This window comes from Arachis duranensis, chromosome 9 (genome assembly GCF_000817695.3).
Source record: "Arachis duranensis cultivar V14167 chromosome 9, aradu.V14167.gnm2.J7QH, whole genome shotgun sequence".
NCBI lineage: Eukaryota > Viridiplantae > Streptophyta > Magnoliopsida > Fabales > Fabaceae > Arachis > Arachis duranensis.
Window position 1 is genome coordinate 64,285,679 of NC_029780.3, and position 15,599 is coordinate 64,301,277.

The following is a 15,599-nucleotide window of genomic DNA, read 5'->3' on the forward strand; positions in this document are numbered from 1 at the left end:
CCTTACCATTCATGGACCAAATGCTCGAGAGGCTGGCTGGACATGAATACTACTGCTTTCTTGACGGTTATTCAGGTTACAACCAAATAGTTGTATAACCAAAGGACCAGGAGAAAACTTCATTTACTTGTCCATATGGTGTTTTTGCTTACAGAAGGATGCCCTTTGGACTGTGCAATGCACCTGCAACATTCCAAAGGTGCATGCTCTCCATATTTTCTGACATGATTGAGAGGTTCATTGAGGTGTTTATGGATGACTTCTCTGTATTTGGTAACACATATTCCGTTTGCTTGCATCACTTAGCCCTGGTGCTAAAGATATGCCAAGAGAGCAACCTTATTTTGAACTGGGAAAAATGCCATTTTATGGTTACAGAAGGAGTGGTCCTTGGTCATAAAATCTCAAAGAAGGGCATAGAAGTGGACAGGACAAAAGTAGAGGTGATTGAAAAGTTACCTCCACCTTGCAATGTCAAAGCAATTAGAAGCTTTTTGGGACACACTGGTTTCTATAGGAGGTTTATTAGAGACTTCTCTAAGGTCGCCAAGCCATTGATCAACCTAGTTGTCTCTAATGTGCCTTTTTTTATAATGAATGCATGATAGCCTTTGAGGAGATTAAGAACAAACTTTCCTCTGCACCTATCATAGCTCCACCATGTTGGGATCTACCCTTTGAGTTGATGTGTGATGCATCAGATTTTGCTGTGGGTGCTGTTTTAGGACAGAGGAAGGATAAATTGGTGCATGTCATTTATTATGCCAGCAAGGTCCTTAATGAGAATCAAAGGAACTACACCACTACAGAGAAGGAATTATTTGCCATTATCTTTGCTTTTGATAAATTTAGATCATATCTCATTGGTTCTAAAGTAATTGTATTCACTGATCATGCAGCACTCAAATACTTGCTTACAAAACAAGATTCCAAGCCAAGGCTAATAAGATGGATCCTGCTACTCCAAGAGTTTGACATTGAAATTAAGTATAGGAGTGGAGCAGAGAACAAAGTTGCTGACCACCTCTTAAGGATCCTATAAGAGGAAGAAGGAGCACACCATCTTGCAGTGAATGAAAGCTTTCCGGATGAGCAATTGATGATGATACAAGAGACCACCTGGTTTGCTGACATAGCCAATTTCAAGGCCATTGGGGAACTACCGACCAACAGCAACAAACACATGAAGAGAAAGCTCATCAGAGATGCCAAATACTATATCTGGGATGAGCCATACTTGTTTAAAAAGTGTACTGATGGGATCTTGAGGAGGTGTATATCCCATGGAGAAGGACAAGAGGTGCTTTGGCAATGTTATGGATCTACATATGGTGGCCACTTTAGTGGAGAAAGAACAGCAGCCAAGGTGCTCCAATGTGGATTCTACTGGCCAAGCATTTTCAAGGATGCAAAGGACTTGGTGTCAAGGTGTGATGAATGCCAGAGGGCTGGCCATCTACCCAGGAACAACGAGATGCCACAAAGATTTATAATGGAGCTAGAACTATTTCATGTATGGGGGATTGACTTCATGGGGCCTTTCCCATTCTCCTACTCAAATAGTTACATACTTCTGGCTGTAGATTATGTGTCAAAGTGGGTGGAGGCTATTGCCACAACCACAAATGACAACAAGGTTGTAATGAGCTTCTTAAGAAAGAACATTCTCAGCAGGTTTGGATTTCCCAGAGCACTCATTAGTGATGGAGGGACACATTTCTCCAATAAACAACTGGAAGAACTCCTTCTCAGATATGGAGTCAAACACAAGGTGGCAACCCCTTATCATCCGCAGACCAACGGGCAAGCAGAGATTTCCAACAGGGAGCTAAAAAGGATTCTCTAAAATACTATTGGAAGTTCAAGGAAGGACTGGTCTAAGAAGCTAGACGATGCTTTATGGGCCTAGAGGACAACCTTCAAGACCCCCATTGGGATGTCACCATACCAACTAGTATTTGGCAAGGCTTGCCACTTGCTAGTTGAGCTGGAGCATAGAGTCTTCTGGGCTCTAAAATTACTGAATTTTGATGAGTGAGCTACTGGAGAAAAGAGGCTGAGGCAACTCAATGAGCTGGAAGAATTTAGGAACTAAACATATGAAAATGCAAAGATCTACAAAGAGAACACAAAAATATGGCATGATCAAAAGATAGCAAGGAGGGAGTTCACTGAAGGACAAAAGGTGTTATTGTACAATTCTAGACTTTGGTTCTTCCCTGGGAAGCTTAAGTCTAGATGATCTGGACCAATCACCATCATCAAAGTGTACCCCTATGGTCAAGTGGAGCTCATGGAGAACAAAACACAGAGAACCTTCATTACAAATGGCCATAGACTCAACCATTACCTGGGGGGCAAATTGGATAAAAGAAGAGTGAGCTACCACCTCAACTGACAAAAGGAAGAATGTCAAGCTAGTGACGATAAAGAAGCGCTTGTTGGGAGGCAACCCAATACTTTATATCCTTTTGATTCATTGCTTTATTAGAAGTAGATTGTAAATATTAGCTTAGAAAGTTAATTTCAGTTTTGATAGTTAAGATATCTTTGTGAGTTAAATTGTGTGCTATGTTTGGAAGTGCAGCTGGATGAAAGCATTTACCAATGGTAATGAGTGATTGGGCTAAGAACTAGCTAAAAAGCTAAGTTTGGTGTGGCCACTCACCAACTTGATATAGGCTTACAAGCATTTGGATAAATTAAATTTTTAAGGAGTAAGCCCAGAGATTAAGTTTGGTGTGGCCACTACCATACGAGAATCAATCAGCAAGCACAATACCACTAAATTTGAAAGCATTTAATACATTGGTGGAGGGTTGAATGAGAATTTTAATGTGTTCAGGGGAGATTAGACGCAAAGAATGTGAAATGATTGGAATTATTTCTTCCCCATGAACACATTAAAAACCCAATGATGAACCCATTTATTGAGATGAAAATGAATTAAGTTTGGTGTCCCAAGGGACGCCCATCAGTTGCAACTCCATTCACTAGCATTAAAAAGGAATGTGGACGATCATTTTGTCAATACTAATGGGGTTTTCGTTTTCTTTTTTTTAGGAGATTGAATGGGGCCCACTTGATAGATAACAAGGAGGTCAAAGTGTACTTACACTTTAGAACTCAACATCTTCAGAGAGCACAGCGGGATAAGGGTTGGCGCCTCTTCCCACGCTAGGCGCCACTCCCTAAGTGGAAAACATTGAATTCCCTTCTTTTCCCACCATCAAACCACACCCTTCACTCCTATAAATCCCCTACCCTTCCCATTCCCTCCACATAACAAACTCACGGAGACCTTTCTTTCTTCTCTCGTTCTTCTTTTTTCTTTTTCTTTCTACTTGATTGGGACAATCAAGTGCTAAGTTTGGTGCTGGGGAAAAACTTTGTTTTGCTTGTGTTTCTTTGCAACACTCCATTAATACCTCAAAACCCTCAAACACTCTCTCTCTCCACCTAATGGCACGACCAAGATCCTCAACCTTAAAGAAAAGAAAGACCAAAGAACCAACCTCAGGTTCCTCAAGCTCAAACTTCAACGCATACAAATTCCTCTCAACATTCAACCAAAACCAATTCTATGGTTGGGTGAGTGAGAGGGAAATTATCCCAGAGGTCGGCTTTCAACTAGGAAGGAATGAGCACCTTGAGATCAACAACAGGGGCTGGGCACTCTTCTGTAACCCACCAAAGAAAGTGGTGGAAGGAGTGGTAAGGGAGTTTTATGCCAATGCCGTGCCACAGCCAGAGCAAACTTATGGCTATATTAGCTATGTGAGGGGGAAGACCATTGACTATAGTCCCTCTAACATAGAAAGGGTGCTGATGGTAAAGAGGATCAACTCCACTTGGAGTTATGAGGAGAAGATGAAGCAACAAGACCCAGGATTTGATGAAATCCTGAATGAAATCTGTGTACTAAATGTGTAGTAGATCAATGACAAAGATGGAAAACCCAACCAGCTAAGGAGAAGGGACTTGAGCACCCAAGCTAGGGGGTGGTTAGACTTTTTGAGAAGATCTTTGATCCCTACATCAAACACATCTGAGGTGACCAAGGAGAGGGCTGTACTCATATACAGTATAATGAAGGGAGAGGACGTGAATGTTGGGGAGTTGATTGCCAACAACATCAATAAGATACTGAAAAGCACTAACGAGAGCACAAGATTGGCATTCCCCAGCATCATACAAGAGCTATGTGATGACGCTGGAGTTGAGAATGTGATTGATGAGGTGTTGGTGAAGCAAGATAAGCCTATAATTTCCAAGAAGATGGCCAAGGTGTTGGCCATTAATCCACTTCAAAGGGCTAGAGAGCATAGAGCTCACGCTCATATGCCACCACCACAACAACAAGAGGAAAAGGAGGCAGAAGAGCAACCATAATTTCTGGCGCTTCAACCACCACCATACCAACAATACCAACAATTTCCTAAAGGATTGAACTGGGAGCAGCTGCAAGGAGACGTGCACCAAATGAAGGGAGATTTACATCAATTAAGGGAAGATGTCAACCAATTTAAAAGTAGCCAAAGGGAGCAATGGAACCAAGTGAATGAGAAAATACACAACCTCCAAGGAAGTTTTGAGTAAGCAAGGAAGGAGCAGCAAGAGGAGTTTGATTGGGGTGAGGTGCGAAGTGCACTTAACAAGGTGGTGGTGGAACAAAACAAATGGCAGCAGAGGAACCTTGCTGAGTTCAGGCATCTCTATGATGCCCAAACCATTTCAAGGAGACAATATGATATCAACACACAAGAGAAGCTGAATCACTTGTGTAATGTTGTGGCCACCATCAACCCCGGATACCCAACTTTCATGCAAGGGCTAGAAAAATTGAGTGCTAGACAAGAGGAGATCCTAGCTAAACATAAGGAGGATGAAAGAGATTATATGGTGAGGCTGGGTTTCTGGAAGCCCAAGGACAAGAAAGCACATGAAGGATCATACAAAAAGGGTGGAGATGACTCCTCCCCCTCCAAGAAGAAGGACAAAGGCAAGGGGTTAATGAACTGAAGAAGTTGCATAAGGTTGTTGAGTTCCATGGTTGACATTTTCCAAATTTCTAAATTTTGCTTAAGTTTTTATCTGTTTGAGAATAATTGATAATGTTAGGATAGTTTATGTTTTATTTTGCTTGAAGTCTTCTGTGAGTCCTTTGATATGCAAGAAAATGCAATGATAACTATAGTATTCATTTTCATCATTAAAGTATAGTTTGTTTCCATAAGAGTTGTTGTGAGTGTGAACAAGAGTAAATGAGACTAAGACCAAGAAAGCTTATTCAAAAGAACTAAGGAACAAAAGACTAAGTGAAAAACCTTGAATGAAGTGAAAAGAAAAAAAAATGAGTCATTAAAAGTAACTAGTCCTAGAAGGCATGACAAGTAGAAGTTGAGGGGTGTTCCTTGAATATTTATAGAACCAAGAAGTAGTAAATGATACATGAAAACTTGTCTCTCAACAAATTTCCCTTCGGCAAGTATACCGAATTGTCGTCAAGTAAAACTCACAATAGAGTGAGGTCGAATCGCACAAGGATTGATTGGTCAAGCAACTTTAGTTAGAAGAATATGCTAGTTGAGCTAAACAGAATTTAGATTGAGAACTTGTAGAAATTTAAATGACTGGAAAGTAAATAACAGAAATTAAAGTGCAGAATCTTAAATGGGAGTTTGGGGTAATGAGCATGAAATTAAATGGCAGAAAGTAAAGAGAATGGGTAAGATCAGAAATGGGGAAATCATTGGGTTCAGGAGATATTGCATTCTCCAGATCAAGTTTATTCTCATCCCTTCCTCAATCAATGCATTCATTAATCTCCTTGGCAATCTTAAGTGATTAGATCCCAATTCCTTGGCAATCCAATCTCTCTAAGCTTGAACCATTGCCCAATTTATTAAGATCGAAAGCTTTCTAGTAAGATCAAGAGAAAAGAAAGAAGAAGAAGAATGAAAACTATAATTGATCCATCAAATTACAACAGAGCTCCCTAACCCAATGAAAGGGGTTTAGTTGTTCATAGCTCTAGAAATGAAAAATGGCAGAAAAGAAGAATCAATGCTAAAAGTGCAGAAAAGTAAATCTATAGAGAGTAGTTCCCAAATGTGCCAAGCTTCTCTATAGTTCAAAACTACTCATATATATACTATTCCTCTTGATCTTTTAGTGAGTTCTTCAAGTCTTGGATGTGGGCTTTGGATCTTGAGTTGAAACAGTTCTCATCTTTAGAGGGCCCAACTTGCAGAGAAATATGAATTAGGCTTGGGTATTTAGTGAGATTAACGTTGAGTGCCATTGTGGGTTTGAGAACGTTAGTGGCATTCACTTTTTCCACTAACGTTCCAACCTTATATACTCACGTTAACTCCAACATTAGTGGTCTTAACGTGACTACTAACGTTGCCTTTTCAAGTTTTGGCCAACGTTATTGGGACTCACTTTTCCCAATAACGTTGGCTTGTACCCCTTCGCGAACGTTAGTGGGAATCACTTTTTCCATTAACGTTGCTTGATGCCCTTTGTTCCTACGTTAGAGTTCACGTTAGTGTAGCTAACATGACTCTTAACGTAGGTGTGTTTCACCTTCAAGAGCGTTAGTGACACTCACCTTTGTCACTAACGCTCCAAATGCCCAAATTCTCTATGTTAGAACTCACGTTAACTAAGTTAACGTGGCTCTTAACATAGTAGTGATGCCAATTCCCAACGTTAGTGACAAAAGTGCGTGTCACTAACGTTGGCTCCTTAATCTCAACTCCACGTTAACTTTCACGTTAATGATCTTAACGTAAAAGTTAACGTAGGCAATGCTAGTTGGTCCAACATTAGTGACAAAAGTGAGTGTCACTAACATTGGCTTTTGTTTTCTGCTTCCACGTTAGAGTTCACGTTAACTAAGTTAACGTGACTCTTAACGTGGATCATTGCCAAGTTCTCGAACATTAGTGGTGTTCACTTTTACCACTAACGTTGGAGTTCCTTTTTCTTCTACGTTAACTACCACGTTAACTTAGTTAACATGAGCTTTGGATGGCTTTGCAGGCATTATTGGTGATTACTTTTCTCATTAACGTTGCAAGCTTTTCACCATTCCACGTTAGTGTTCACGTTAACTAGCTTAACGTGTACTAACGTGGTTCTTCCTTGCTTTCTTTGCCCTGAAATCAAGCAATTAAAGTGCATCAAAGCTCTAGCCAAAGTCATGAGATTATACATCATCAATTTATCATGCAATTCTAGCAAAATACTCATGAAATCATACAAAGTTCATAAAAGTTTCTTGAATCAAGGTGTGAGTGTATTTTCATCCAAAACTTGCCTTATTCACTAAGAAAATGCATGAAACTACCCTAAAACAGTAAAGAAAAGGTCAATGAAACTGGCCTAGATGCGCTGCCATCAGTAAACAACAAAGACCCAAGGCTCTGAGCATCAACTACTAAGGAGGGAAGAGAAACATTGAAAAAAAAACTCAAAAAGAGTTAGAACCCATAGTAGATGCTTGTGGTGAAGATGTGTCAAGAAGAGGCCTGGGCAAGTAAATTCTCAGGGGTGTTTCAACACCTAGCACCCTAAAGTCAACTAGCTTGGGAGTGTTGATTGAAAGCCTAACTAAAGGGTTGTCTTGAGACAAAACACTTAGAGTCGTGGTCAATAAATAGAAAAGAAGCACAAAAGAGAAAGAAAGAGTTAACCCTTACTACTTCAAGGTGACAATCAATGAAAAGGACCACTAAGACACATACGTAGAAAAACCCTTAAGGATCTATGAGCTCTTTGTGATATTCAAAGCACTCATGAATGTGTTGAGCACTTAGTCCAATTCCTAGTTACATTGCATCCCTTCAAGGTCAAGTCTCAATTCACCAAAAGACCACTCACATTGATTTGCTTGGGACAAGCAAAACTTAAGTCTGGTGTTGTGATGACTTACATCATCTACCCTTTTTATTGCATAAAAAGGACCATAAAAGAGGCATAATCTCATTTGATCATTGCAATTCATGCCTTAATTAATGAATATCATAGTACATTGCTTTGAAATGAGTTTGTGCTGTATTTCAGGTGGAGAAGACATCAAAAATGGGAAAGAAAACAACAAAACAAGTGAGGCGTGTGAAGCAGGCGTGCCACTTGGAACAAACACCACAAAAATGTACTGGCGTGGCACGCCAGAAGCTGGGCATGACACACTGGTACAACATTCCATAGAGCAAAATTGAAGACAATCAAAGGGGCGTGGCACGCGAACTCGTTACTAGAAGAGCCATCATTATGGCGTGCCACTTTGTGTCGAAGGCGTGGCACGCCAGCCCCAGAGTTCACTTGGGCCTGCCACTTAAGGACCAAGTCATGGCATGCCAAGCCTATAAGACCCACAATTGAATGGGCATGCCACTTGAGCAACAAGGTGTGGCACACCAGTGAACAAGGAGACACTACAAAAGCTGGGCGTGCCACTTGGTATCGAAGGCGTGGCACGCCAGCTCAAGAAGTCCCACTAAGGCCCTTGGGCGTGCCACTTTGGTTCGAAGGCATGGCACGCCAGGCTACTTTGCCATTTAAAATGTCCTAGGCGTGCCACTTTGGTTCGAAGGCATGGCACCCCAGGGGTGAAACAGAGGACGGCGTGCCACTTTCATGAAGAGGCGTGGCACGCCAAATCAGAAACAGAAGGAGCGTGACACGCCAGAGACACGTTAGCTGGAAGATCACATTTGTTGAGTTTCTTTTCCCTCCAAATTGTAATTTTCTTTTCACTTTTGTAATTTTTTTTTATTTTCTAGATCTAGGAGTAGTATAAATTCCCTTGGAAGTATTGGAAAAGGGTTAGCAAGTCACAGAGTTTAGTTTTAGGGATTTCACTTTTACTTTTTCACACTTCATCTCTTCCATCTTTGGTACTTTCTCTCTGAGCTATGAGTAGCTAAATTTTCTCTCATTGAGAGAGGGAGCTCTATTATACCTGATGGATTAATGATAGTGAATTTCTTCTTCTCTTCATCTTCTATTTGATTTGCTAGAAGGAATTTTGATTTTCATGCTTAGTGTACAATTAACATAGAAGGAATTTCGATTTTCATGCTTAGTGTTCAATTTACTTGGAAAAGAGATTGAATGTAAAATGGGTTTCTTGGGAACCTTGGAAAAGGAAACATGAAACCATGCTTGAAATCCCTTCTCACACTTGAGTAGAATCTGGGTTTTGGTGTTTGGATATGGTGACATACAATCCCCCCTCTACCTAGACCTATGATGATGTGTGGTATATTCAGGGACCAAGCATATCTCTCTTCATGAGCAATTAGACCAAGAAATTGGCTATCGATCAATATCTAAGAGATTGAGTCACCAAGGGATTGGGGCTCAATCAATTATGATTGCTAAGAGGTCAATGAGTTGCATGATTGAAGAGGATATGAGCTGGAATTAATCCAAAGAGACAATATCTCCTGATCTCAATGAATTCCCCCATTCTTATCTCTCCCATTCTTTTATAGCTTTACTTACATTCTGCAAAATCCCATTCCCCTTTTACATTCTTGTTATTTCTATTTCTGCATTTTATTGCTTTCTTTTATTTCTTTTGCCATTTATGTATCTGCCATTTATAATTCTGCACACACAACTTATTCTGTTGAGCTTGACTAATTCACCAATTGATTAAAATTGCTCAAATCTACCAATCTCTGTAGATACGATCCCACTCCACTGTGGGTTAATACTTGACGATAATTTTGGTGTGCCTGCCAAGAGTGGATTCATCAATATTATTGGGGAAGGGTAGTGAATTCAGCCCATCAAATATATATCGTAAGATGTTTATTTGATCATCATGCTTAGAAAGTCATTTTAGAGTGCCTTTAGGCGCACCAAACTTAGAAATCAGACATATGCTTCAAGATGCTATATGCAGCTGTTAAATTTATCCATGAAAGCCCGAATTCATGCTAGAAAAACCATTAATTTTTGACATTAAAGTAGTAAAAGCAAGAATGCTAAATCATGGGCTGCCTCTCATGGAGTGCTCTTTTATTGTCACTAGCTTGACATTGGTTCTCTGTTAGGGTGGCTGATGATCATGGTCCCTCAGCTTGTCCCCTCTCATTGTGAGCCTTCTTCCTGTATTTTGATGAACAATCTCTATGTGCTCCAACGAGAGTATTTTAATGACATTGTAATAATCATCAGACTGCGGAGATGTATCCCTCTGTTGGTAGATCAGCTTCACTCTGTCTCCCTCTGAGAACCCTTTAGTTGGGATTTTCTTCTTTATCCACCCTTTTGGAACCTTTTTCTTGCTCTTCTTCCCTTTCTTTGGTGACCCTTCTTTCTTAGCAGCAGGTTTTATGTCAAGGGCCTTTTTCTTAGTGATCAATCTTGTAACTTTTTTTTGCAATCCCTCCTCAGCTTTCTCATCCTCATGATCCTTTTGTTTTTCTTCAATGTCTTTCTTCTGCACCAAGGGTGAGTTGATGAATGCTTCCTTGGGCTTTTCCTTCCAGTTTAAGTCCTCTTCCTCAATCCTCATTCAACCTTTCTTTTCAACAGGATGCTGCATCTCCTTAAAGGCATTTAGAATTATTTGCTCATCGTGTGCCCTCAAGGTCTTTTCTCCTTTCTCCATATCAATGATAGCTCTTGCTATGGCTAGGAAAGGTCTTCCCAATATGATAGAGTCACTTCCTTCATCATCTAGATCTAGAATCATAAAATTTGCTGGAAATATGAACTTCCCTACCTTGACTAGGAGATTTTCTACCACTCCGTTGGGAATTATTATTGACTTATCAGCAAGTTGCAATGACATCCTTGTAGGCTTCACTTCTTCTATAGACAACCTTCTCATCATAGATAGAGGCATCAAGTTGATACTTGAACCTAAATCACACAAGGCCTTATCAATGGATATGTTACCAATGGTGCATGGTAAAAAGAAACTCCTGAGATCCTTGAGTTTTGGTGGTAGGCCTTTCTGAATTACAGCACTACACTCTTGAGTTAGGATTACTGTTTCTTTTTCTTTCGAGCTTCTCTTTTTGTTGATGACTTCTTTGAGGAATTTTGCATATAATGGCATTTGTTCCAATGCTTCAACAAGGGGGAGGTTGATTTCTAGCTTCTTAAAAATCTCTAGGAACTTGGGAAATTGTTGGTCTTTGAGCTCTCTCTGCAGCCTTTGAGGGTATGGCAGAGGAGGGGTATAATGCTTCACCTCCTTTCTCTGCTCTTGTGGTTGCTCTTTCATGACTTTCTTTCCCTTCCTTGAAGCTTGTGGCTCTTCCTCCTTCTTTTTGAGTTTCTCCTGGTCCTTCTCTTCTGCTGCCACTTCTTTCTTGCTGTCAACCTTGTCATTTTCTAGTGCCCTTTCACTCCTTAGTTGAATTGCTTTGCATTCTTCCTTGGGGTTGGAAATGCTGTCACTTAGGAATGCATTGGTTAGTCTTTCAGCTGGCTGCTTGGACAATTGCCCAATTTGTCTCTCCAGATTCCTTAGTGAGGTCTCTTGATTCTTATTGGCAAATTCTTGATGCTATATCATTTTTTCCATCATCATCTCCAAGTTGGAAATTCTTTGGGACTCTTGGGATGGTTGTGGTTGAGTGTGGGATGTTGATGGTGGATGAAAGTTATCTTGGTTAGCTAAGGGGCTATTTGGTGGATAGTAAGTGGAAGTGGGATGGTTAATTTGTGGTTTTCTATAGGGATTTTGGTTAGTAACTTGATGGTTTTGGTGGTTTATATTGCGTGAATTGCTTGGGTTAGAATTTCTTTGCCATGAGTTCTGGTTCTCTCCCCACCTCAGATTGGGGTGGTTTCTCCAAGAGGAGTTGTAAGTATCCCCATGGAAATCATTTGGTCCAGAACTTTGGTGGTGCATATGTTGAACTTGTTCAGGTTGCTGCTCTTCATAGCTCTCTTCATTTTGTCTCCACACAACTGGTGGTTGGTTAGTTGTGCTCACTACTGCAAGCTGTAGTCCATCCATCTTCTTTGACATCATTTCTATTTGTTGTTGAAGTTGCTGATGCATAATCTTATTTTGAGCAAAGATTGTATCAACTCCTTCAAGCTCAAATACGCCTTTCTTGGGAGTTTCTTATCTTTCAGAGGAGTAGAAATGCTCATTGTTGGCAACCATGTCTGTGAGGTCATGTGCTTCTTGTGCAGTCTTCATCATTTTCAATGATCCTCCTGAAGAGAAACCTAAAGCTTTCCTTGAACTCACGGATAGACCTTCATAGAAATTTTGGAGCTCAACCCACTCACTAAACATTCCTTCTGGGCATCTTCTAATCAATGCTTTATACCTCTCCCAGGCTTCATATAATGACTCTCTCTAGCTATCTAAAGGTTTGTACATCAATTTTCAGTTTGATGACTCTTTGAGGGGTAGAATGCAGGACTTCCCCATATTGGCAATTGTTCTGAACTAGAGTGATTAGTTAAGGTTTGAGTTCAAAATTGTTTGCATGGACATTAGGAGTTAAGATGCTGCTCCCACATTTTCTTGGGTTGGGGATGGTGTAAGAGGCTAGAACTCTCTTTGGAGGCTGGCCATTGTTGTTGGCCACATCCTCTGGTGGATTAGGGAGGTTATCCTCTATTTCTTGATCTCCCTCTTCTGACTCTTCTTCTCCAATCACTCCATTCCCTCTTGCTTCTCTTCTCAATCTCAAGAAGGTTCTCTCTAGTTCAGAATCAAAGGAGGTAGATGCACCTCTTCTTCCTCATGGCATACAACACAAACAAACCAACAAACAAAAGTAGAGCACTCTATTGCCAGAGTAAAGTTACAGTTAGCAGAAACAAAATCTCAAAAGTTAGTAGGCTTAACAAAAACAAAGAAAAATGCTTAATCTAGAGTATCACCTACTTAATCATTGTCAATCTAAATCAATTCCCGACAACGGTGCCAAAAACTTGATGTGCGGAAAATTGAATTCCACACAAACTAACAGGCAAGTGTACCAGGTCGTATCAAGTAGCAAAACTCACAAAAGTGAGGTCGATCCCACAGAGATTGATGGATCAAGCAATTTTAGTATGGTGATGGGTCTAGTCAAGCTAACAGTTGGTGTTTTGAGTGAAAATTGATTAACATAAGGTAAATTTCATGAAATTAAAGTGCTAAAAGTAAATTGGCAGAAACTTAAATGGCAAGAAAGGTAAATTATTGAAAGATAAAGATCAAGAAACTAAAAGAGCTGAATCTTAAATTTCAAAAAATGTAAATAACTGAATCTTAGAATACAAAAAAGTAAAATTGCAGAATCTAAATTGCAGTGAAACTTAAATTGCATGAATTATAAGGGGAAATGGGTGCAAGGAATCATATCAGTAGTAAATAATTCAAATTGAAGTGAAATCAGAGAGATATAAATCAACGAAATTCAAAGAAAATGATTCATCAGGAATTGGAGATATCATAATCTATCATGAATCAATTGAGTCTTAACTCCTTTCTCAATCATATGAGTAGATCTATGGCAGATTAAAATTGATTGGATCCCAATTCCTTGGCAATCCAATCTCTCTAATCACAATCAATCTTGCCAATTCCTTGATCTAATTGTCATGAAAAGAGTTAGAGCATCCTCTTATACATAAGCCACACAAATTCTCAAAACCTCAATTCCTCTTGAATGGTGTTGGTTGAGAGAATAATACCTCCTGAATGGTGTTGATCAAGAGAGTTGTGAAGGATAGAGCTCCAATTCTAATGCAAGTGATTCCCCTTCTGAGGCTCACACAAGCATTCAGCTGAAATAAACCCCCTTCCGGAGTGAATAATTCACAATCAAAATAGAAGATATCTTATAGCTACCCAAGCAGATTGAGAAGAAGAAGAATTTCATTGATTCATTATGATTACAATAGAGCTCTTCCCCCTAATGAATTTAGGGTTTAGTTCATTAATACTCATGAAAAAACCAGAAAACTGAAAATTGTAGAGAATTGCAGAAGAGAAAATACAAAAGAAATTGAGTGTAGAGTTTCCCAATTTGGGTCCCTGACTCCCCAGCCTCCCAGATCTCCTTTCAAAATCAAATTCTCCTCTATTTATACACTTTCCAATTCAGTCTTCAAGTGCTTGGATTAGGCTTTTTGGCCTCTATTGAAGCAAGCTAGAATGGGTCTTAGTGATGTTGAAGACGGGTGTTTGGCAATCAATCTTCATGATCTGCATGGGTGCTCAATTATACTGGAGCTGGTGTCAACGTTGGTGCTCGACGTTTGCAAGAAAACGTTGAGTCAAACGTTGCCTTGAAGAAGGATTTTGAAAAGAATGAGCATTGCTGCCAACGTTTGACTCAACGTTGGTGCACCAACGTTTGTCCATCCACGCGTGCGCGTCGCCCACGCATACACGTCAAAATAGCATTTCGCGCGTGAGCGACGCTCACGCGTTTGTGAGTCTGGCCAAAATCTACATCCACGCGTACGCATCATAGACGGGTGCGCGTCGATGCAAGTTTTTCAAGTCCAACATTGAAGGTAGTGTTTGAGGCAACGTTTGACCTCCAACGTTCGCTTGGTCACACGTACGCGTATTCTTCGAATGGGATTTTTGCTATTTTTCACATGCACGTTGCTCATGCATATGCAAGAATTACACTTCCACACGTACGCGTCGCGCAAAATTCTTCAGCCCCAGATTTGAAAATTTTCGAGGACGTTGGAGGTAACGTTGTTTCAACAACGTTCCCTCCAATGTTGGCACCCAAATTTACAATAACGTTGTTAGCAAAGTTGGTGGAACAATGTTGCATACCCCTTTCTCCTCTAACATTTGAGGTAACATTGGTGAGCCAACTTTGGACACCAACGTTACTTGCTCTGCTTCTTCCTCTGCTTCTTTCTTGCTTCTTTCTTCCTTATTTTCCACCTATTATCAATCAAACAATAGCATCAAAGTTTGCTATAATCACAAAGTGTTTGCATCACTCATAACATCAAGTAAAATTTGCATAAAACCTTATGAAAAAGCACATAAAAACCATGTTTAATTGTATCAAGGGATACATGAAATTCCAATCTAATTACATACCTATTGCTCAAGAAAGTTCATGAAACCTATGAAAACAAGTTTTAAAATGCTTGTGAAACTAGTCTAAGATGACTTCTCATCAGTAGTCAAGGTCCTGGCTCCCGACCTTGATCTTTCTTTATTAGTATGGACAATGTTGTGGTAGAGGGGAAGATTTTTCCTGCCGCTGACAAAGATGAGGTGCCCGTGTCCGCCCCCAAGGCCTAACCCGACCCATCATCTTCGGGTCCGAAAGCCCAACTATGGATCCTCCTGAGGCTATTTCTGTGGAGGCGTATCCTGAGATCATTGAGGCAGTTTTGGTATCTATGCTCCCTCCGTCTCCTACAACTAAAGATGCCATGATGGGTGAGGACCTCAACCTATGATTTTTAGTTTGTTTTAATCATTCTTAAGATGGCCTGGCTTGTGCGTCTTTTAATACTTTGACTTGTAATAGCTGGTAGTTTTACGTTTGAACACTTTACTTTTTTCTTTTAGTTGCTTTTACAACTTTTTAAGTAATGTTCAGAACTTGTTTTTGTAATGTTGTGATGCT

The 15,599-nt window shown here is 40.1% G+C and overlaps 1 protein-coding gene across 1 annotated transcript; it reads right to left on the bottom strand.

Annotated features, from left to right (window-relative positions):
• Positions 1–10,540: 10,540 nt before the first annotated feature.
• LOC107465626 (uncharacterized) lies at positions 10,541–12,013 on the bottom strand. Its single transcript, XM_016084603.1, has 2 exons — positions 11,732–12,013; positions 10,541–11,542 (listed from the first exon to the last, which is right to left on the bottom strand). Exons 1-2 carry the CDS (start codon positions 12,011–12,013, stop codon positions 10,541–10,543), a joined length of 1,284 nt encoding a protein of 427 aa, XP_015940089.1.
• Positions 12,014–15,599: the final 3,586 nt, after the last annotated feature.